The sequence below is a fragment of the Papio anubis genome, chromosome 18, assembly GCF_008728515.1.
Source record: "Papio anubis isolate 15944 chromosome 18, Panubis1.0, whole genome shotgun sequence".
Classification (NCBI taxonomy): domain Eukaryota; kingdom Metazoa; phylum Chordata; class Mammalia; order Primates; family Cercopithecidae; genus Papio; species Papio anubis.
The window spans coordinates 41,483,869-41,508,561 of NC_044993.1; the positions used below are offsets into that span (position 1 = coordinate 41,483,869).

The window sequence follows — 24,693 nt, forward strand, 5'->3', positions numbered from 1 at the left end:
CAGCAACCTCTCTACCTCCCAGGTTCAAGTGATTCTCCTGCCTCAGCCTTCTGAGTAACTGGGACTACAGAAGTGTGCCATCAGGCCCAGCTAATTTTTTTGTTGTTGTATTTTTAGTAGAGACAGGATTTCTCCTGACCTCAGGTGATCCGCCCACCTAGGCCTCCCAAAGTCCTGGGATCACAGGCGTGAGCCACCTCGCCCAGCCTCGAGCCTACCTTCTTATTCAAATATCACACATACTTTAGACTGGCCGCAGTGGCTCACGCCTGTAATCCCAGCATTTAGGGAGGTGTAGGTGGGTGGATTGCTTGAGCCTAGGAGTTCGAGACCAGCCTGGGCAACATGGTGAAACCCCATCTCTACAAAAAATGCAAAAATTACCTGGGTGTGGTGGCTATTTTGAAAGCTGCGGCAGGAGGATCGCTTGAGCCCAGGAGGTTGATGCTGCAGTAAGCTCTGATCGCACCACCGCACTCTAGCCTGGGTGATGGGGCAAGATCCTATCTCAAAAAAAAAAAAAACAAAAAAACAAAAAAAAACACAACTTTCTCCCTTTTCTCTACCCCAACTCCACTTAGTTTCCCTTTCCTAGTACTTTTTTTTTTTTTTTTTTTGCCAGAAATAACCCCTTTAACCATTACAGCTTTAATGCTTCTAGTGGTCACCACTGTACTCTAAGCGTTATAACTTTGTGTGTGTGTGTGTGTGTGTTCTTTTTTTTTTTTTGAGACAGAGTTTTGCTCTTTCACCCAGGCTGGAGTAAAGTGGCACGATCTCTGCTCACTGCAACCTCTGCCCCCTGGCTTCAAGCGATTCTCCTGCCTTAGCCTCCCAAGTAGCTGGGTTTACAGGTGCCTGCCACCACCACACCTGGCTAATTTTTGTATTTTTAGTAGAGACGGGGTTTCGCCATGTTGGCCAGGTTGGTCTCAAACTCCTGACCTCAGGTGATCCACCTGCCTCGGCCTCCCAAAGTGCTGGGATTACAGGCATGAGCCACCGCACCTGGCCATTTTTTCATTAACAGTGCGTTGTAGGTAGTTGTTTAGATAACTTAAAATATACTTTAATTCATCCTTCTAAAATTCATTAAAATGAAAACCCTGAATTGACAAATTCTCATAAAGGACTCAAGGACCCTGCAGATTCATGTGTAAGCCCACCTGGATAAATATGAATCACAGATCATGTTTCTCCTTAGCTGTAAGACACAATGAATGAGCAAGGAGCAAAGGCTCTGGAGCCAGACGGACCTGGATGTTAACTTCCACACCTCCACTTATTAGTACGTGCCATGGGAGAGTTCTTTATCCTTTTTTTTTTTTTTTTTTTTTTTTTTTTGAGACAGAGTCTCGCTCTGTCGCCCAGGCTGGAGTGCAGTGGCCAGATCTCAGCTCACTGCAAGCTCCGCCTCCCGGGTTCACGCCATTCTCCTGCCTCAGCCTCCCGAGTAGCTGGGACTACAGGCGCCCGCCACCTCGCCCGGCTAGTTTTTTGTATTTTTTTAGTAGAGACGGGGTTTCACCGTGTTAGCCAGGATGGTCTCGATCTCCTGACCTCGTGATCCACCCGTCTCGGCCTCCCAAAGTGCTGGGATTACAGGCTTGAGCCACCGCGCCCGGCCTGTTCTTTATCCTTTGAGTTTCCATTTCCTCATCTGTAAAATGGGATACCAGTGCTCACTTCATATATTTATTAGTATTAAATTAAGTAATTCATAAACTTGTGCGTGTGTTAAGCATTTCTTGAATGCTAAATGTTTCTAAATGCTAGTTTCTCCAAGATAATTTGGAAAGAAAGTCAAGTATCTACTAACAATGAATGAAAGGATGTAAAAGAGAAACTGGAAACAGATTCCATAGACGGTGATAGTTAAGGGCATGGTCCTTGTTTAATATTTCTTCATTTGCTCAATGAAAATGTTGAGGGCTCTTTATGTGTCAGCCACTGTACTAGGCATAGATGGAAATACAGACATGCACCCTGCCCTCCAGGGGCTTATTCTACTTATTGCTATGTCATAGGAGTCCAACAAATACTTAATTTTTAAAACTGGCTAAGGCTGGGCACAGTAGTTCACGCCTATAATCCCGGCACTTGGGGAGGCCGAGGTGGGCAGATGACTTGAGCTCAGGAGTTTGAGACCAGCCTGGGCAACATAGTGAAACCCTGTCTCCACCAAAAATACAAAAAAATTAGCTGGGCACAGTGGCATGCACCTGTGTTTCCAGCTACTCAGGAGGCTGAGGTGGGAGGATTGCTTGAGCCTGGGAGGCAGAGGTTGCATTGAGCCAAGATCGCACCAATGCATTCCAACCTGGGTGACAGAGTAAGACTCTGTCTCAGGAAAAAAAAAAAAAAAAGGCTAAATTCTGACACGTGTAAAGAAAAGATTTGGATCCATGGAAATGAGCATCTGTGGGTTGGGCATGAGGCAGGGGTTGTACTTAATGCACTGTACAGTTATTACTGCATTCCAATGAACTCAAGAACAACAATTACTGTAAAGTAATTGTCAGTATCACCTACTTCCACCAGCTACATAAAAACCTGAATGGTTTTCTAATTTTTTTTTTTTTTTGAGACAAGGGTTTTGCTCTGTCACCCAGGCTGGAGTGCAGTGGTGTGATCTCTGCTCACTGCAACCTCCACCTCCGGGGTTCAAGTGATTCTCCTGCCTCAGCCTCCCGAATAGCTGAGATTACAGGCACCCACCACCACACCTGGCTAATTTTTGTAGTTTTAATAGAGACGGAGTTCCACCATATTGGCCAGACTGGTCTTGAACTCCTTACCTCAGGTGATCTGAAGACATTGGCCTCCTAAAGTGCTGGGATTACAGACATGAGCCACCGTGCCCAGCTCTAACTTCTTGAAAAATGTGATGCCTAGCACATAACCTTTTTCCTGAAGAAACTTGATTATATTGAAGGAAAACTACAGTATGGGCGAATGCATTTCCCAACCACTTGGACTTCTGGGAACTTGCTTCAGCTACTTCCAGTTTCATTCTTTGATGCTCATGTTGTATCTCTACCTTCTCCACCATGTCCAGGAGATTTGTTTGGGATACTGTTTAACACATTCACCAACCTTAGACAGTGACTGGCAACAGGTGTGTCTGATAAAGAAAACATTGCTTCTGCTCTGCTTTAGGCATATCGGACAAGTTGGGGACCTGCTTTCCTTTGCAAAGCTTATAGGAATCTATGTGGGAGGCAGGAACCGCCTTCTAGTTTCCAGGCTGAAAAAGGCTCTCTGTTTGGCTACCAGCAGAGCAAGGCTTGGAAGGGAATGCTAATGTGTTTCGAGACCTATCCACCTAAGCTGAATGACAAACGGGTATCAGTGGTTTAATGTAAGAGGAGATAGCTGTAGTTTCCTGGGCAAGAGACATCTATGATTGCCTGGAAACAAACACAGCCCATCAGTGATTCAATAGATAGGTTTGGTCTTGTGAATTGGTCTATTGTAAAATAACTGTATTGACATGAAGATACTTGGAAATCATCTGTACAGTCTTAACTAGTTCAGCCAACTTTGACAGCGTTATCTGAGAGGCTGAGGTATAAGAATCACTCAAATCTTTGCAGTGAGCTGAGATTGCAAAATAAAGAAATAAATATCAATTTAATATAAATTCATAGCAAAACCCCCAAATAAAGGTACTCTCATCAGTGCCTGTTTCATTTATTTTTATGTTTTTAGAGATGGAGTCTCCCTCTGTCACCCAGTTGGGAGTGCAGGGGCACAATCACGGCTCACCATAGCCTCAAATCCCCAGGCTCAAGCAATCCTCTCATCTTGGCCTCCTGATTAGCTAGGATTACAGGTGCACACCACCATGCCAGGCTAATTTTTAAACTTTTTATAGGGACGGGGTCTTGCTATGTTCTTAGGTTGGTCTGGAACTTCTGGGCCTCAAGCAATCCTCTTGCCTTGGCCTCCCAAAGTGCTGGGATTACAGGTGTGAGCCACCGTGCCTGGCCAGTGCCTGTTTTATTCATAAGAGGAAAGTAATTTACATCACTGGTACCTTAACTACGGGCCAGACACAGGACCAGAGTGTTATGTTCCACTGGAGTACGTGGAATTGCCATTTGATGTGATTTGAGGGGACCAGGAAGGCTCCCTATCCAGATGTGGCCTGAAAATATTTGTCACTGTTCCTGAAATCCCATCAATTAGAGGATTATTTGGATTGGCTTTACAGTTTACAAAACGCTTTTCTATAGATAAACTGTCAAGGAAGCAGAGTCACCTCCCTGTTCAGAAAAGGTGTTTAGTTATCCCCATAGTGGGGCTATTTTCTTTCAAATGGTAGGTACATTTTTTTTGAGAGGGGGGTAAATCAAATTTATAATGGTGATGTTCATGTCCCACCCATAGCTACCACCCAGAATTAACTAAATCAGATTGAGCCCCACCCAAATCTAGGTAGGAATTCTCAGAGATGAAATTAACCCGATTAGATTTGTTTTGTATAAAAGGGAAGTGGGGAAAGTAAGAAGTAATTGGGACTCTTCTAGAGGAGAGCAGGCACAAACTAAGCCAAGAAAAGCAAGTTTGAGAATTCCAGAGGCAGAAGTTGCTTCTGGGTGCCTGACATCAACAATCCAGCACTTCAAGACCAGTGTGCGGCATCCTCAGGGGACACTGTGTCCTGGGCATCCCTGCAGTTTAAGAGAATCCACTAGATTATAAGGTAACTCCTCGACTGTCAGCAGTGGGCCAGAGAGAGACTGTTATTTTCAGATGGACAAATACTGTTGGGTAGAGGAAGGGATGGGGGATAAGGAGGACAAAATCTGACTTTGGCAAAGCCGGGTATTTAGAACTTTAATAGCCATGTTGGCAAATTCTCTCTTAGTCCATGTCCATTTCACTGCTTGCAGAGAGGCCCAGGGGTTCTGGGGCGAGAAACACATCTCACCCCAGAGCTGCTCCTCCCCAGGAGCCTTTTAGCGCCAGGACAGAACTCCTCTGCCCTTCGCAACCAGGTCAAGACCACATGGCTATGTCTAGCACATAGCCTGTGAAAATGTAAAATTTACCTCCAAACTGAAGTGAACCAAACTCTGTTGACCTTCCCATGTATTGAGGAGCTATAACTTCTCTCCAAAAACATGAAAGTAAAATTGCAGTTTAAATCGTGTAATTAGGAATACTGTAACTAGTGTTTTGCACATATAAACTTTATCATACACTGGGAATTTGTACATATGTGCCCAGTATGGGATTTTTCTGTTTTTATTTTTATTTGTTTGAGACAGAGTCTCACTCTGTTGCCTAGGCTGGAGTGAAATGGCATGATCTCTGCCTCACTGCAATCTCCACCTCCCGGGTTCAAGTGATTCTCCTGCCTCAGCCTCCGAGGTAGCTGGGATTACAGGTGTGTGCCACTGTGCTCGGCTAATTTTTGTATTCTTAGTAGAGACGGGGTTTCACCACGTTGGCCAGGCTGCTCTCGAACTCCTGAACTCAGGTGATCCACCCTCTTGGCCTTCCAAAGCGCTGGGATTACAGGCTTGAGCCACCATACCCAGTCCAGTATGGGATTTTATAAACAAAATTAGGTATACTATAATTTATGGGCAATTGAAAAGATTTTCAAAGGGGATTTTTTTTTCTTTTTTTGAGACGGAGTTTCACTCTTGTCGCCCAGACTGGAGTATAATGGCACCATCTTGGCTCACTGTAACCTCTGCCTCCCGAGTTCAAGTGATTCTCCTGCCTCAGCTTTCTGAGTAGCTGGGATTACAGGCGCCTGCCAACATGCCCGGCTACTTTTTGTATTTTTAGAAGAGACAGGGTTTCACTATGTTGGTCAGGCTAGTCTTGAACTCCTGACCTCAGGTGATCCACCCGCCTTGGCCTCCCACAGTGCTGGGATTACAGGCGTGAGCCACCGCGCCCAGCCTATTTTTTCATTCTTTGGGTAAAGTTTAGAACTTAACTGGTAAGAGGAGATGCCACTAAATGTTAAGTTTATCTACACTTTTGTATGTGTCACATGTTTGCTTCATGCCTATTTATTTATTTATTTGGAGACAGAGTCTCGCTCTGTTGCCTAGGCTGGAGTCCAATAGCTCGATCTTGGCTCTCTGCAACCTCTGCCTCCTGGGTTCAGGTGATTCTCTTGCTTCAGTCTCCCAAGTAGTCTCCCAAGGATTACAAGTGTGCACCACCACGCCCGGCTAATTTTTTGTATTTTTAGTAGAGATGGGGTTTCCCTATGATGGTCAGGCTGGTCTCAAACTCCTGGCCTCTAGTGATCTGCCTGCCTTGGCCTCCCAAAGTGCTGGGATTACAGGCATGAGCCACCTCACTCAGCCTATTTATTTAAGAGACAAGGTCTCATTCTGTTGCCTAGGCTGGAGTGTAGTGATATGATCATAGTTCACTGCAGCCTCAAACTCCTGGGCTCAAGTGATCCTCTTGCCGCAGCCTCCAGGGTGGCTAGGACAACAGGCATGCACCACCACACATGGCTAAATTTCTAAATTTTGCCTAGCAGTTTGTTCAGATCAGAGTCTATCTTATTGCTTAAAAAGTATATCACATAATTCCATCTTGTAAAGTCTAGTTATGCCTTAATTGAAATTGACAAAGCTCAAAATGCCAGCTCTAAAATGAACCCTGGGGACCAGGCATGTTGGCTCACGCCTATAATCCCATCACTTTGACTTTGGGAGGCCGAGGCAGGAGGATTACTTGAAGCCAGGAATTTGAGACCAGCCTGGGCAATACAGCAAGAACCCCCATCTCTACAAAAAGTTGAAAGTTATCCTGGTGTCACAGCACATGCCTGCAGTCCCAGCTACTTGGAAGGCTGAGGTGGGAGAATCGCTTCAATCCAGGAGTTCAAGGCTGCAGTAAGCTTTTAAAAAACTTTTTTTTTTTTGAGACAGATTTTGCTCTGTCGCCCAGGCTGGAGTGCAGTGGCACAGTTTCGGCTCACTGCAACCTCTGCCTCCTGGGCTCATGCAATTCTCATGCCTCAGCCTCCCGAGTAGCTGGGATTACAGGCATGCACCACCATGCCCGGCTAATTTTTGTATTTTTAGGAGAGATGGGGTTTGGCCATGTTGGCCAGGCTGGTCCTGAACTCCTGACCTCAAGTAATCAGCCCACCTTGGTCTCCCAAAGTGCTGGGATTGTGGGTGTGAGCCACTGCTCCCAGCCTTGTAGTGAGCTTTGATTGTGTCACGGCACTCCAGCTTGGGTAACAGAGCAAAATCCTGTCTCTAAGACAAAAATAAAATAACTTCTAGTTTTTTCTCAAGGCATTTATTTACATTAGTCACTCTATGCTCCATATGACTCCACAAAACCTGCCTGCATGGAGCACATAACCAGCTCCCAAAGGGCAGTGACCTGTAACCTCCTTCCTGAGTTGGGGGATCCTGCTCCAGCTGTGGCCAGTCTTTCCTCCCTCCCATGTCCATTCAGTCTTGGACACACCATTCTCTTTAGTGACTATCCCTTCTGCTTGGAAAGCCTTTCCATCTTCATCTGGAAAACTCCTACTCCTTAGCCAAGACCCAGTTCAAACTTTATTGCTTCAGCAAATCCTTTCTTGGCTTTACCAGCCAGATACAGATGCTCCCTTCCGTAACTTGGCCCACAGAGCCTAGCACTCTGCACCCCACTGGCTTCTTCAGCACTATGGTCTACACCACATCCCAGTGCCTTAGCCCTCTCAATACCTTCCCCAACCCTTCTCCCCAAGAAAAAACTCTGCAAGAGGGTGATTTTTTTGTTTCTAGAATTGAGTAGTCTTCTTACCACACCAAGTTTTCTTCTGAAATGTTTTTTGCCTTATTCAGGTACTCCACTTTCTACTACCCCCTCAAAAGGAAAGTTATTTTCCTTCCTTTCTTTTTTAGAGATAGAATCTGGCTCTGTTGCCCAGGCTGGAGTGCAGTGATGTAATCACAGTTCATAGCAACCTCCAACTCCTAGGCTCAAGTGACCCTCCCACTTCAGCCTCCTGAGTGCTGGGACTACAGGTGTGTACCACCGTGCCTGGTGTGTATATATATATATATATATTTTTTTTTTTTTTTTTGAGATGGAGTTTTGTTCTTGTTGCCCAGGCTGGAGTGCAGTGGTGCAATCTCAGCTCACTGCAACCAAGTAGCTGGGAGGTTCAGGTGATTCTCCTGCCTCAGCCTCCCAAGCAGCTGGGATTACAGGCACCTGCCACCACACCCAGCTAATATTTTGTATTTTTAGTACAGATGGGGATTCACCATGTTGGTCAGGCTGGCCTTAAACTCCTGAACTCAGGTGATTTGCCCACCTTGGCCTCCAAAGTGCTGGGATTACAGGCGTGAGTCACCATGCCCAGCTCCCTAATATTTTTATTTTTTGTAGAAATTGGGTCTTGCTGTGTTGCCCAGGTTGTTCTCAAACTCTTGGTGTCAATCGACTCCTTGGCCTCCCAAAGTGCTGGGATTATGGGCATGAACTACCATGCCTTGCCTGAACCAGTTCATTCCTTATAATCCCTAATCCTTCACGTCCTTACTCAGTCACTTATCCTATTATATACTTGTCCTATTATACACCTTCTTAGTACCAGACACCTTTTTTTCTTTTGCAATTTTTTCACACTGTAGTGGTACATTTACTTATGAGATTGTTTGTGTCCACCACTGAGTTGTACTGTATGTGTTTTGAGTTCAGAACTAGCAGCTCCGTATTTCCAGAACCTAGCATTGTGTCTGCCTGAATAAACGAACGAATACATAAATGTCTTCCTCACTTTTGGTAAGCTCCATGACGGGCACAGTGTATACAGAACATCTTAGGCTCCCTCTGAAAATACTGGTTGTTGCAAAAATGAATGATAGCGCGATCGAAAACTATATGGACCTATATAACTCACCCAAGTTCTTTAACTGACTTTTGGACTTTGGGGACCAGCATATTAGTAGTGTATGACGCTTGCGGCTAAGAGCGTTTCTTTACTTTCCCAACTCCAAGAAACATTGTTTGGATCTGCTAATGGTCCCAGAGGAAAAGAGCAGCCACAATAAGCAAAGTATTATTAGACTGAGAAGAGAGTCAGAAGTATCAACAGTCGCAGACTACCAATTTGCTGAGGGAAGCCGGAAATTAACAGCTTGTGTTAGTACCTAGGATAATTTTTTTCTGCTGAAACTTATGTTCTCAGTGGAGCACTTGCTTAAAAACTTCCTACCGAAAGAGATTTGCTGATGGTGGGGAGCTTGGAGGTGATGAGGAGGAGACGAGTCCCTCGTTTCTAAAATCCCATATAAAGAGTAACTGTTTTTTTAGTTTTCACACAGAACACCATATTATTATTATCTTTGAGACGGAGTCTTGCTCTGTAGCTAGGCTGGAGTGCAGTGGCGCGATCTTGGCTCACTGCAACCTCTGCCTCCCGGGTTCAAGCGATTCTCCTGACTCTGCCTCCCGAGTAGCTGGGACTACAGGCGCGTACCACCACACCCCGCTAAGAGTTCACCATGTTGGCCAGGCCGGTCTCGAACTCCTGACCTCAGGTAATCCACCAGTCTCGGCGTCCTAAGTGCTGGGATTACAGGCGTGAGCCACCGCGCCCGGCCAGAATACCATTTTAATGGCTCTTACATGGAAATCCAATCAGGCCTTGTAAATGTCTCAGATGCTTGCTTCTGCTCATAGCACCCATCAAAGAATTGCAAGTGACGTTTTCCTTTTATTTATTATTTCAAGAAGTGGAACGCAGAGTCCCTAATCAGGGACTTTCTAGATGAGGATGGACACAGAGGAAAAGGCGTGCTTCTCCCATTACCCACTTTTTGGCTGAAACAAGCTTTTGAAGCTCGTCCCGCTGTTGCTGAAGAGCGGCTCAACCACGGGAGAGGCTGGGAATTTCCCTAGGGGTGGGGTCCCGGTTGGTGGCCAGGGCAGCCGCTTTCTCTTTGGGACTGAGTGGAGCTGGGAAGGATCCGTGCAGGCGCGGGTGAAATCAGCAGACAAAACAGGGCGGGGGTGCACGAGGCCGCAGCGGCGGCCAGCCTGGGGCTCTCATCCCTCTGGGCGACCCCTCCGGCCGGAGCCAGGGGTCACGCGGCCCCGGAACAAAGCGCCGCGGGAGAAGCCGCCCTGATCCGGCGGGCAAGAGCTAGCTTCTCGCGGGCCAGAGTGCCACGGGCCAGGATCTGTTGAACGCGCGGTGCACGGGCGCAGCAACGGTATCCGAGTAGCCCCCGCACCTACCGCTGCCCTTGCAGACCCACACAGCTACACCCGCGGAGACCGCCGCCGGCCGCGCCAACGCCTGTGCGCCTGCGCGCCCGCCCGCGCGTTCGCGGAAGCCCCGCCCCCAGGCTCCCAACGCGCGGGGCCGCGCCTCCTCATGGCCGCCGCCGCAGTGTGTGGTATTTAGCGGGGACGCGCGGCGGGCTCGAGGACGCGCGAAACGGCGGCGGCGGCGGCGGCCAGGGGGGAGCCGGGGCGGCCGTTGCGGGGCGCGCTCTCGAGAGGCGGCGGCGGCGGCCCAGAGTGTCCCGTCGGTCTCGGCGCCGGGAAGAGGCGGTGGCGCTGCCCGCGGTGGCGGGGGTTGGCGACAGAGCGCGTTGGTGCCAGGACCGGGGTCCGAGGCGCGCTCTCCGCCCACAGGTAAGTGGGGCCCGGCCTGAGGGAGGAGCCGGCGGCGAGGGGCTCTCCGGGAGGCGGGCGCCCAGGCCCGGTAATGGCGGAGGGCGGGAAGGTCGGCCCGGCCAGGGCGCGGGCAGTAGTCGGCACGGCGGCGCCTTTGTCTCGGCCGGAGCCGGGCCGCCCGGTCGAGCGCCGCCCCCCTCCCTGCCGCAGCCTCCGCGAAATCCGGCTCGCCCCGCCCCAGGCCCAGGCCCGGCGGGGTGGCAGTGAGGTCGGCCCCGCTTGCCGGCCGGGAAGGCGGAGGGCAGGGAGGAAGAGAGAGACCTCGGCAGCAGCCCAGCCCTTGCGCCCGGGAGGCGGGCCCGGCCGGGGGTGGCGCCCGGCGCGCCCCGCGCCCTCGTGCCGGCCTTTGTTGTGCCAGGTCACGGGGTGGCGGCCCAGCATGGCGGAGGTCGGCGGTGCAGGCGGCTGCAGGGGCCCTGCCTCCCACGGCGCCCGGAGGCCCGGGCCGCACCGCGCCGCTCGGCCGGCCTCGGTCTCGTTTCTCTGCCCCCGACACCCGGCTGGAGCCGTCCCGGACGGGGCTGCGCTCTCCCTGCCGCTTCGGCCGGAGGCTTCATTGTGCAGTGGGAAGAATGCAGCCTCCTCCCTTGTTTATGTCGTTAGAGAAGAGAGCGCGTGAACGGCGTGCCAGGGAAGCTCTGGCTTATTATAAACCTGGCATTTCCTAGGCTTCATTTGCCGGGTAGTTTGGGGTCCTTTCTTAACTCTCCCAAATTTATAACTTAAGAAAGTGAATAAGCTGGGCCTCACCGATGCGTAGGTATTTTTTCGCCTTCGGCCCTTTCCTGGAAAGATACATAATTTGTTCGCTCGGACATTCAGAAAAGTCTAGCTTGGGTGTTCGGAAAATCAGATTTGTGTAGCTCCTTTGCCAAAGTCATAGAGGCCATGAACAAACAGAGAGACCGTGGATACTGGATATAGGACAGTGCTCTGACTGCCCCTTCCTAGCAGTTGAGCATTTACCTTTGCTTATAGCGGGTGTCAAGGGTAAATTGTTAACTCTTCAGCACTTGGATGTTGAGAGCACGGGCTGTGAAGTCCGACTGTCTGCTTTGGGTCAAATTCTGTTCCACCAGTTTGTGACCTTGGGCAGATACTTAACATCTCTGTACTTTGCTTTCCTTATCTGCAAAATGGGTTTGTAAAGACAGTGTCTACCTCAAGCCCTGTTGAGAATTGATGAGATGACAATAGGTGGACTGAAAGCAGTGGCAGGCCCATGCTAAGTTCTCAACAAATGTTTACTGTTAAGACTGTTGTTAAAGAGCTAAACTTACGAGGTTATCTTGGCATGATGTGTTGGTATGATGAAAGTGCATAGGCCAGAATTTGTGAAATCAGGTCACAGATCTTTAGTGCTGGGTTTTTTCTTTCAGTGCATTTTGTTGTTAAAAAGGACAATATTTGTATGATAAATTAACAGACTTGCTGAGATGGTGGCATTTTGGAAATTGCTACGGCCAGGGATTTGAATGGCTATATCTTTGTGATTAAAAAAAATCAAATTGATTAAAATGAGGTCTCCTTTTAGCTAGTTTAGATTTATCGATCAGTTCATTTTCAAGGACTTGAGTTAACCAACTTGGAAAAATGGGACAGTGAATACTTGAGTGTATCTATGGTGGTATGTATGGTGTTACCATCACTTTTAGAAGTTACTGAAGAGCAGAATGTAGTGTGGTGGCAAATGTAATGGTCTGGTAATTTTATCTGGGAGATGTTGGCTCAAATTATGGTGGAGAGGATTTTAGTTAGCTGTTAGGACTTCAGACTGGTAGATCGTGAGACTCAAAGTGGATTACACAAATTGGTTGTGTAGTGTTTCATTCTGAAAATTTAAATGAAGATACAGAGTTCTGTAATCTTGGATGGGTAGTTGCAATTATATCCAGAATTTGTTCCCCAAAGTTTACTATGCCAAACAGTTTTTTTTGTTATTGGCATCTTTCCAACATTATTTAGTAACATTTAATATTTTAAACTGAAATACGTATAATAGATATGAAACGGATGACTTTTCAGGGTAAGTATTCCACAGAGTACAAATTCAGAAACAATTTTAATGTACTTTACATCTGTTAAATATTAATCTGTTCCCTCTAAGCTTTGGGAAGTTCTTACAAAATTGCTGTAGAGAAATATTCTTTCTTAATATCTGTAATTAAAAAGCATAATTAGGTTAAATTGGAGTTATAAAGAAATTATCTAGCTGTGTCAGTAATGACATAGCATAACAAGTAGGATTTTCAGTGGGTATCGTGTTTTGAAAACAGATCTTACATAACTGGGGTAACAAAGTTTAGTAATTTGCAAAGTTTTAGGAGACTGCTGAAATTGTATTTTTAACCAGTTGATTTACACAATTTTTAAAGATTGGAGGTTCTTTGTTTAAAGAGATTTATTACAGAATTTTGTGGAATTCCCATATTCACCTTGTAAAATGTTAAAATCTGGATATTTTTGGTACAGCCCTCTCTTTCAATAAAATCTATATGAAATCCGCAGAGTCTTCCATCACCCCCAAAAAAATGGAGATGAAATTTTCCTTTTTACAATAAGTATCCTTAATAGTATTCTTCAAAATAGCAGTATTTCTAATGCACTTTAAATGATTTAGTTCCCATAGCTATAGTTACTAGAACATCTGCTGTATAAAGGCAAGAATTGTGTTTTTAATATATATCCTCAGTACCTAGTGCTCAGTACATATTTGTTTACTCACCTACTACTGTCCATATTCTAATGACACTCAGGTCTTTTAATTTTTTTTTGAGATAAGAGTCTCGCTCTGTTGCCCAGGCTGGAGTGCCGTGGTGATGTCATAGCTTATTGCGGCCTCCAACTCTTGGGCTCAAAGGATCCTCCCACCTTAGCCTCACAAGTGGCTGGGACTAGGGGCATGTGCCACCACACTGGGCTAATTTTTAAAAAAATTATTTTGTAGAGACCAAGTCAGGTCTTGCCATCTTGCCCAGGCTGCTCACAAACTCCTGGGCTCAAGTAATCCGCCCACCTCGGCCTCCCAAAGTGCTGGAATTACAGGTGTGAACTGCTGTGCCTGGCCTCCAGTCTTTTTGCGTACTGAGATGTAGACCCATATATCCCCTTATGCAGATTTTTAAAATTGACTTTATTTTTTAGAGCGGCATTAAGTTAATAGCAATTGAGGGGAAGAGACAAGAGATTTGGCGTGTAGCACCTGTACCCACGCGTGTAACCGCCTCCATTATCAACATTCCCTGTCAAAGTGGTACATTTGTTACAATTGAGGAACCTACATTGACACACCATTATTACCCAAAGATTATAGTGACGTACATTTTATGGGTTTAGACAAATATATAATGACATACATGAATGCTTTCACCACCCTAGAAATCCTCTGCTCCACCTGTTTATCCCCACACCCCCAACCACTTATCTTTTTACTTTTACTGTCTCCATAGTTTTGCCTTTTCCAGACTGTCATATGTGTAGCTGGGCTCTTACAATATGTAGCCTTTTCACAGTGGTTTCTTTCACTTAGTAATATGCATTTAGGTTTCCTCCACGTCTTTATGGCTTGGTAACTCATTTCTTTAGGGCTGCATAATATTCTGTTGTCTAGATGTACCACAGTTGGTTTATCCATTCACCTACTGAAGGATGTCTTGGTTGGCTTCCAAGTTTTGGCAATTCTGAATAAAGCTGTTATAAACATCCATTTGCAGGTTTTTGTGTGGCCATGAGTTTTTAACTCCTTTGGGTAAATGCCAAGGAATGTGATTGCTGGATCAGATAGTAAGAGTTTGTTTAGTTGTTTTGTTGTTGTTTTTTTGAGACGGAGTCTCAGTCTGTCCCCCAGGCTGGAGTACAGTGGCACAGTCTCAGCTCACTACAGCTTCTGCCTCCTGGGTTGAAGTGATTCTTGTGCCTCAGCCTCCCGAGTAGCTGGGATTACAGGCGCCTGCCATCATGCCCAGCTAATTTTTGGATTTTTAGTAGAGACAGGGTTTCAACATGTCAGCGAGGCTGGCCTCAATCTCCTGACCTCAAGTGATCTGTCTTAGCCTCCCAAAGTGAAGAGTATCTTTAGTTTTGTAAGAAATTGACAAACTGTCTTCCAGATTGGCTGTACCATTTTGCATTCCTACAAGCTATGAATGAGAGTTCCTGTTGCTTTGTATCCTTGGCCGGATTTGGAGGTACCACTGTTCTGGATTTCAGCAGTTCTTTTCTTATAGGTGTGTAGTGGTATTTTCTTTTTCTTTTCTTTTCTTTTTTTTTTTTTTGGGACAGAGTCTCACTCTGTCGCCCAGGCTGGAGTGCAATGGTGTGATCTCGGCTCATTGCAACCTCCACATCCCAGGTTCAAGTGATTCTCCTGCCTCAGCCTCCTGAGTAGCTGGGATTACAGGCGTACACCATGCCTGGCTAACTTTTTTTTTTTTTTTTTAAGCAGAGAAGGGGTTTTGCCATGCTGGCCAGGTCATTCTCGCACTCCTGACCTCAAGTGATTCAAGATTCTCCCACCTCGGCCTCCCAAAGTGGGGAATGACAGGCATGAGCCACCGCGCCTGGCCTGTGGTGGTATCTTACTGTTTTAAATTTGCATTTCTGTGATGACATGTGATGTGGAGCATCATTTCATATACTTGTTGTTATCTGTATATCTTTTTTTTGGTGGGGAGTTAGTTAAGGTCTTTTTGACTGTCTTTTTTTAAGTTGGGTTGTTTTTTCATTGGTGAGTTTTTGTTTTTTGTTGTTTTATTTTTTTTTGGAGACAGAATCTTACTCTTCTTGCCCAGACTGGAGTGCAGTGGTGCCATCTCAGCTAACTACAACCTCCACCTCCCAGGCTCAAGCAGTTGTTCTCATGCTCAGCCTCCTGAGTAGCTCCTGAGTATCTGAGATTAGAGGAATGAGCCACCATGCCCAGCTAATTTTTATATTTTTAGTAGAGACAGGGTTTTGCCATGTTGGCCAACCTGGCGAACTCCTGGCCTCAAGTGATCTGCCTGCCTCAGCCTCCCAAAGTGCTGGGAATACAGGCCTGAGCCACTGTGTTCAGACACGTTTGCGTATTTTGGATAACAGTTCTTTTTCAGATACAGATATCTTTTGCAGATATTTTTTCTGTTCTCTATCTCAAAGCTGGCATTGCCTCTCTTCTTCACATTTGCATTCATTCCTTCTACCTTTAAGAGGTCTCCTTTTGGTCTCTAGCCTTACAGTCAGTTTTCCTACTGCAGTTTAAGTGAGCTTTCTAATAGGTGAACCTGACTTAAAAGGCTTTAGTGTAAACTCCTCTAAGTTCTTGATATGGTTCGTAAGTACATAGCCTCTCCTGAGCTGGCCTCTCTTGTTACTCCCCTGCCATTTTGGACTTTACTTGCAAGCCCCTCTGATCCTATTAAGCTCTATTATCTCAGCCTGGACATCACTAGCTGAGAAGCTCTTTGTGAACTCTGCACATTGAATTGGGTGTCATCTCTGTGTTCCCATAGCACTCTGCTCGGCCCCACTGTAACATATCCTCCTGAATTATAATTTTTCTTTAGTTGTATGCCTCCCCAAATAGACTGTAATCTCTATGAGGACTTGATCATCCTTGTGTCTCAAGAGTTTAGGACTCTCTTTCTGGAACATAGGTGGTGCTCAGTAAACAGTTATTGAGTGACTGACTTTACACTGTTCTTACACTCTTCTAGCCTTTTAGTTTTGTTTTTACCAAGGCATACTGTTTCTTATAAACTTTGCCAGCCTTATTACCTGTGTTTCCTCTTTGCCCTATGCCAACTGGGTTCTTCTGTTCCTTGAACACTGCTTTAGCATCTATGTGCCTTTGCTCATAATTGTATTTAGCCTCTGAAATGTCTATTTGTGCTACTTTGGGTAGATTACTGAACCTCTCTAACCCGTAGTTCTATTAGTACATGAACATTTATTAAGTATATTGCTGTTTCTTGCCCCCGGCCCCTAGCCCCCAGGCCCCATGTCGTAATGCTAGAGTGTCAGTATAATTAAGTGGCTAAGAGGACAAGCCCTTAAGAGTCAGACCTGGATGTGTCTCTTGGCTCTATCACTTATTAGTTGTGTTTGTGACTTTAAGTTCCATGAGAGCAGGGACACTGCCTACTTTGCATCCCAAAGCACATTGCCTAACACAGCAAGTGTTTATTGTAAAAAAATTAGTTGAGTAAGTTACTTCTCTAAATATTACCACTTACCTTCTAGTGAAGAAAGAAAGAAACAGAATTACAAATTGTGAAGTGTACTATAAAGGAGTCAAAGTGTTGAAGTGACCAGTGGGATGGAAGGGAGACCTGGTGTCCAAGGATAAGGAGCTAGCCCTCTATTGAAGCAGGAAGGAGTACATCTTACATGGAAAGTGCAGCCAGATAAAAGCCCCATGAAGTAGGGATGAATTTGGACTGCTCTAGGACCTGAGGAGTGTTGCTGGAGCAAATGGGTAGTAGAGAGAGACAGGTTGAAGAACTGTGCAGAGGGAAAGAGAGGAGAGAGGCTGTGAAGTGTTAGCTTATGTTAGCATCTGGCTGTTCAAGGAGATTCTAGGAGAATACCTACAGCAATATTAGGACTTTTATTTTCTAAATGTAAACTATTTTGTTGACATTTAGCCTAAATACATATGGAAAAGTGCTCAAATCATGTGTACAGTTTGACAAATTTTCACAAAGGGAACGCTATTGTAACCACCTCTCAGATCGAAGAAACAAGGAGCCGCCACCTTCAAAAAAAAAACCACCTCTTGACTTTTTACACCATAGATTGACTTTGCCTAATTTTGTGCCCTATATGAATGGAACAGTACATACAGTTTGTATTCTTTCATTTCTGTTGTTGTTGTTTTTATTTTTTTGAGACAAAGTTTCACTCTTGTTGCCCAGGCCGGAGTGCAGTGGCACAATCTTGGCTCACCACAACCTCCACCTCCCGGGTTCAAGCGATTCTCCTGCCTCATCCTCCCGAGCAGCTAGGATTATAGGCATGCACCACCACACCCAGCTAATTTTTTGTGTTTTTAGTAGAGACGGGGTTTCTCCATGTTGGTCAGGCTGGTCTCGAACTCCCGACCTCAGGTGATCCGCCTGCCTTGGCCTCCCAAAGTGCTAGGATTACAGGCATGAGCCACTGCGCCTGGCCTGTACTCTTTCATTTCTGTTTGGCTTCTTTCACTCAACGTTTTGTTTTTTGTGTGATTAAGGAGTATTACTTGCTTGTCCATGACAAAGTTACCAGCTGAATAGCCTTGTGTCCCAGTACTTCTTATTTTATTATTATTTTTATTTTTATTAGAGACAAGGTCTCACTATATTGCCCAGGCTAGTCTCAAACTCAAAGGCTTTAGCAGTCCTCTCGCCTCGGCCTCCCAAAATGTTGGGATTACAGGTGTGAGCCACCATGCCTGGCCTTTCTTTTGTTTTTTAAGTCGTATTCTTTTCGCTGACAATCTCAAATACTTTCTGACCAGTATTTCTAGAATGATTTTGTTTTCCTTAAATCTTCAGGAGGCTCAGCATGGTGGCTCACGCCTGTAATCCCAGCACTTTGGGAGGCCAAAGCTGGCAGATCACTTGAGGTCAGGAGTTCAAGACTAGTCTGGCCAACATGGTGAAGCCCTGTCCTTGTCTCTACTAAAAATACAAAAATTAGCTGGGCGTGGTGGCATCCCCCTGTAATTCCAGCTACTCAGAGGCTGAGGCAGGAGAATCACTTGAGCCCAGGAGGCTTAGGTTGCAGTGAGCTGAGATGGTGCCACTGCACTCCAGCCTGGGCAACAGAGCAAGACTCCATCTCAAAACAAACAAACAAACAAAAAAAACCTTTCAGAACTTTAGGTTTAATGTTATAGACAAGGTATGACCAGAATAATGCTGGCAGAAACCTTTCATTAGATTTGTGGTTGCCCAGTCATGTTTGAACTTACTTGTTTTTTTTTGCTTATTCATTTTTGTTTTGAACAGGGAGTCTGGGCACATATGGAATGAACTAGAAAGAGAAAAACCTTTGGAGAACTAATTATATTTATAAAACAGATCTTGCAGTGAGAAATATTTTCTTAAGGAATTCAGTGCCAGTCCTGAATTTTGTAGAAAATATTTCACTGTACTTGGTATAGTTATTTATTAGTGTCACATCGAGCACCTTGGTCTAGTGATGGTTGGTACAGTAAATGTAAGTGTATACTAGCTTCTCTGCGAAGACTCTACCTTGGAAAGACTACTTCAATAATTTGTTTAACAAAATGAAGTAATCCTCTCCTTGTTAAAAACTTCTTCCTGGTTTCCTTCCTTTGTATTTCGCATTGAATTTTGCTCTTTTGAATTTGGCCAGCGCTCAGGCTTGTTGAGTAAGGTAGCTTTACTTTTAAAAATTTATCAAGGGCCCTGATTTAGCTTTGTTAGAACAACTTCGGATAACTTGTCTATACAGATGTTAATTTTTGCAGGCTGTATTCTTTTGAGTTTGTGAGGAGAGGGGGCTATCATAAATTTTGTTAACTTTTAAAATGTTAAATTTAAGATATTTTTAGCCAGGTGTAGTGCCGGGCGCTTGTAATCCCAGCTACTCAGGAGGCTGAGACAGGAGAATTGCTTGAACCTGGGAGGTGGAGGTTTCAGTGCACTGAGATTGCACCACTGCACTCCAGCCTGGGCAACAGAGCGAGACTCTGTCTCAAGAAAAAAAAAAAAAAATTAAGATTTTTCTTATAGTATAAAATAAAACGTCTACAAAATATGTAGCTTTTTGTGAATAGGCTGGTTTTAAGTTTCCTGTAAGTATCCATCTATTTGAGGAATTTTAAGAAAAAAAGTGAAAGCAAGGAGAAAATCGGCTCTTGAATTCTGTATTTTGTATTTTGTAGAAGTACTAGTAATTCATTAACAGAAAATGTGGAAACATAAAATGTGCACTAAAATTTTTAAGTGTAATATTTTTTATTGCCAATCATTTTATGAAACATTTGAGAAATACAGAAATCCCCCCTCACCCCCAAATGATTATTTATAATCTGATTACTAAAAAGTAACCGTTGTAGACATTTTAGTGTAGTCTGTGTGTGCTTCACATTTTTTTGTTCTACTCAGCCAAAGATATTTTAGTTTCTTTGATCTGACCTAAATTCTTGTAGTATTTCTCATGATTATCACCTCTAAGAACTATAATGTTTGAACTGTGTACTGTAATTTCAAACGATGAAATTTGTGCTTACAGTCTCTGTTTCTTACAGTTCTTGATGCTTCGTGTGACTCTAGTTCAGTGGTCCCATCTCTCTCTGGTGTCTGATTCCAGACTTGCTCTCCCTTTGATCCTGCATCTTAAACCATTAAACTACATTCTGCAGTTTGGATGTCTTTCCAGTTTCTTTTCTGTTTCATTACATGCTACATACCTGCGTACATACATGAAAATAGATACATCAATATGCATATCTATTATACTTACCTTTTTTTTCTTTAAACCTAAATGAAATTGTAATTTGTATATTCTGTGGCTTTTTTTCTGCCCCCCCATTTGAGACAGTCTCGCTCTGTCGCCCAGGCTGGATTGCAGTGGCCTGATCTCAGCTCATGGCACCCTCCACCTCCTCCTGCGTTCAAGCAGTTCTCCTGCCTCAGCCTCTCTAGTATCTGGGATTACAGGTGCCTGCCACCATGCCTGGATAATTTTTGTGTTTTTAGTAGAAATGGAATTTCACCATGTTGGCCAGACTGGTCTCCCAACTCCTGACCTCAAGTGATCTGCCTGCCTCAGCCTCCCAAAGTTGTTGGGATTACAGGCGTGAGCCACTGCGCCCGGCCTTTCCCCCCAGTTTAAACAGTTGATTCTTACATGTTAGTAGGTCTGATATATGAGTCCATTTTATTTAAAAAAGGCAGCACAGTATTCTGTTTTATGGACTGTAATTTAACTGCTTTCTTAGGATAGGGCTGTTTTCAGTTTACTGTTACAAACAGGCATCCATACATACCCACTCCTTTGCCAACATGTGTGGATTAGAGGATAGACTTCTTATTTAGAGTCTCACTGTGTCACCCTAGCTGGAGTTCAGTGGCGCCATCTTGGCTCACTGCAACCTCCATGCCCGGGTTCAAGTGATTCTCATGCCTCAGTCATCACTTTGACTTCTTTTGCTTATTATTTTTGCATTTATCTTTGTCTTTAAATAACACGCCTCTATTGTTTTTAGATTTCAGTTTTTGGCTTTCTTTGTTGATTTCCTTTTGTGACTTTAACTCTTCTTGCCCCCATCACATGTGCATACCCTTCTCATTCCTACATTCCTAATTTAGTTAGTAACACTGCAGTTTTTTATTTGCATTATCCTGACTGTCAAAGTTATTCACAGTTTGAGCCATGTAATAAACTGATTACTTCTTTCTCTGCATTCTTTAGTTTGTATTTTTTGTTGGTAATACCTTTTTTTTTTCCTTCCTATTTTGGCTTTGTTTTCTTTTGTGCTTACTGTTAATGCTACCTCACATTCCTTGCCGCTTGTCTAAATGTTCCATCAGGTTGTTTGGATGCCTTCAGTTGCCCTCTTCTAGCATAAAGGTGTCATTATCTTCAGTAGTTTCTTTACCTTTCTCCTAGATGCAGCCTTCTGTTTATTGTAACCCTGTTCTCTTTCTTGGTTGCTTCCCTTGTATTTGAAGAGCTTATCTTCCGGGAGCTTCCTAAGAACATATCCAGGGTAGGTAGTATTTTGAAACCTTGCGTCATCATTCTGCCCTCAACACTTTCAGGATAATTGGGTATAGAATTCTAGGATATAATTTTCTTTGAGAATTGTAAAAGCATTGTTCTGTTGCTTTCTGACCCTGGATGTTGCTGACCAAAAGTCCAAAGTTCTTGTTTTCTGATTTATTTATTCACCCAAAAAATATTTATTAGAGCCTGTACTATGTGCCAGGCACTGTATTAAGTTTTTGGGATACATAATTGAGCCAGACAAAAATCCTACCTTCCAGTTGAGGACAGGGGGCGCCTATAACAACAAATAAAAAATAATAAGTTAATTATGTAGTCTGTTAGAAGATGATACATTCTTTGCGGGGAAAAGAATAGGCGTGAGATGGGCAAAGATTTAGGAGTACACAGAGGGGCAGTGGACAGGGTGCTGCTTGCTATTTTAAATAGAGGGTCTGAGAGAGTGTCATTGAATGTAACAAGTAAAGATTTGAAAGTTAGGGAGTTAGCCACGTGGATATTCAGGAGAAACGTATTTTAAGGCACAGACCCAAAGGAGCAGCCTAGCATTGCCATTGAACAAGGAAGTCAGTGCAATGAGTAAAGGGGAACAAAGTAGGAGATGAAGTCAGAGAGTAATGGGAACACAGCACCATATTGTATCCTTATACATATTGGCCCCTTATGGGCTATTTTTAGGATTTCAGCTTTTACTCTAACATGGGTGGCCAGTGGAGGGTATAGAGCAGAGATTTATGTCATCTGATATAAAATGGAACTGGATTAATTAATTGCTGTTCTTAGAACATATTAGGTGGTGAGGGTGAGAGGCATTGCTGGAAACTAAGACTGGTTGGGAGGATATTGCAGTAATCCAGATGAGAGATACTGGTGGCTTGGACTAGATGGCAGTGGTAGAGGTAGGGAGGAATGGTTGGATTCTGAATATATTTTGAAGGGAGGTACAATAAGATTTCCTGACTGTTTTAGATGTATGTTGTGAAAGAGAAGAATCAAGGCTGACTTGAAGGCTTTTGACCTGAGTAACTGGAAGGATGGAGTCTCTATCAGTTGAAATAAGGAAGACTCTGAGTGGAGAGAGAGACTTGGGGAGGTGATAAGGAGTTTCTCTTTGGCCATCCCCCTGAAGGGGCAATTGGATGTACAAATCTGGGGTTTCAGGCAAATCTGGAGGGTTGTGTTTATTTTTAAAATCTGGGCTGGAGATAAAAAATTTGAAATCCTTAGCATGTTGATGGAATTTACTAGGAGACTGAATGAGATCATTAAAGTACCAGTGTACATAAAAGAACATCTTAGGGTGTAAGGGTGGGAGACAAGGATGGAAACAGGGAGACTGGTTTGGAAGAGATTGCAGTAATCTATAGGCAGCTACAATTTCAGTAACTTGGGGAGAAGAGCAGGAATAAAAGGAAGCTGAGGAGTGACTGGTGAGATAGGAAAACCAAGAGTATGTGAAGTCAGCGAACAGAGTATTAGCAGGAGTCCAGTGATCCGTCAACTCTGTCAGGTGTTGCTGACAGTTCAAAACTTGCAATTTAAATACAAACAAAACCACAGAACCATTGAAATTCAAATTACTGATTCGGTAAAATATTGGATACTGTTGGCTGAATTTTAGTCTTGAAACTGCACTTATGGGGTTGACTTACGGTTGCAAAATTGACTGTTACCAGGAAGGTTCTTTTTGAGTTAAGCATACCTTAATTGCCCTGTATCATGTGGTCGTATGAAATCTTAATTTTTTCACTGACATATAAGTGCTTTAGTGGAAACCATGATGGCATTTTGCGTCACACAAATGAATTATTTATGTGTTAGATCTACCTCAGTTTTTCTCTTTAGCTTGTGTAATTAGAGTACTATAGGACCAACTTAGAGCCCGTGTGGCCATAAATATGAATAGAGGCATTTAATTACATGGCTAGCAGGTGTATTCAGATGATTCAGAATGTGCTGATATGTTTTTTAGACTATTAAAAACACAAAAGTAAAATATTAAATTTTTAGAGAAATGTGAACTCCTTGTGAAACTCCTTAGTTTGAGGGAAATTAGTACAGGTTGTTAATTCTTGTGTTACATCCTTAGTTGAAGTAACTAAAATGGTTTGGCTAGAGTTTCAGGTGGTACTGCTTTTGTCAACACAGATTGTAACTATTTCAACTGAATATAATTGAATTTTAATAAGGCTTCATGATTTTTTAAAAGATGGCATTTCTTTCCTATAAATTCCATTGCTTTTTTTCTATTTCAGTAGTAAAGAGTCATCAGTCAAAATGTATCGGACTCGCTAATGTGACTTTTTACCCTGTTTCTTTAATTTCTTTAGTCTTCCTAGCAATATGCTCTTTTATGCTTAGTGTAGTATCACAAACTCTATAGATTACTGCTAATTTTGATCTGCTGTAAAAATTTTTTTCTTTGTGTGTGTGTGTGTGTACATGCTTACCTGCCAGATTTGTCAGATGGAATGTGAAGTTGAATGTGTTGTATAGTAGAGTGTAGAACTAGGTACCATGAATTTTATAAGTAAGGTTTTAAAAAGCACAGCTTAAATGCCAAGATGGAGTATAAGAGCAAGTGTGCACTGGAATATTTGAGAATTTTGTATCCTGAGAGAATATAAAACATAAGGTAGTAAATGGTTGTATTCAGATAACTAAGTAAGTAGTATTTGAATGCTTTTATCTAGACACTGAGACTTGGTTATATTGCAGATTAGTTCGTAATCAAGACTGACATAGTTTCAATAATTTTAATTTCAGGTGTGTTGCTAAGAAGTTTTAAGGTTATTTGAATTTTTTTAGTAATGTGTGGTATGAAATAAAAAGTTGAAAAAGCCTGTTTGACCCTCTGCCTGGTTCTGTTGCTCTTCTCTGCTCTTTCGTCTCCATGGTACTCACTTTGCTTTGATTTCATATCTAATAATTTAATGGCAGACTTAGAATATGTGATTCTATCACTTTGATGGAAAGTAAAGGTTTAATTTAAAGACTTTAGGAAGTTTATTTTCTTGACAACTTTTTGTAAATATGGACAAGATGTTTTGAATGGTAAATTAAATATTTCATACCAGGGTAAGTAAGGAGAACATACATACTGTCTTTTAGGGTTATTCAAAAGAAGATGAGATTAGAGACAGCAAAACATCTGGCTGTGCTTGTATTTATTTCAAGGCGCTGTATTGCCCAGGCTGGAGTGCAGTAGCTGTTCACAGACACAATCTTGGTGCAGTACAGCCTTGAACTCTTGGGCTCACATGACCCTCCCTCTTCAGCCTCTTGAGTAGCTGA

General features: G+C 43.9%; 1 protein-coding gene across 4 annotated transcripts in view; it reads left to right on the plus strand.

The window, feature by feature from the left end:
- The window catches only part of SIAH1 (siah E3 ubiquitin protein ligase 1), a 90,824-nt gene that overhangs the window by 55,844 nt on the left and 10,287 nt on the right, over positions 1–24,693 (plus strand). The window contains exon 1 of one of the 4 annotated variants that reach the window (XM_017953334.2): positions 10,394–10,638. The exons of 2 other annotated variants lie outside the window; for them this stretch is intronic. Coding sequence is in view for 1 of the 2 variants with exons in the window: in XM_009196390.4 (XP_009194654.1) it covers positions 12,685–12,706 (22 nt within the window). In the remaining variant the exon portion in view is untranslated. Of the gene's footprint in view, positions 1–10,393; positions 10,639–11,448; positions 12,707–24,693 lie in introns of those variants that run through there. One more of the 4 variants, XM_009196390.4, reaches the window with a different exon arrangement.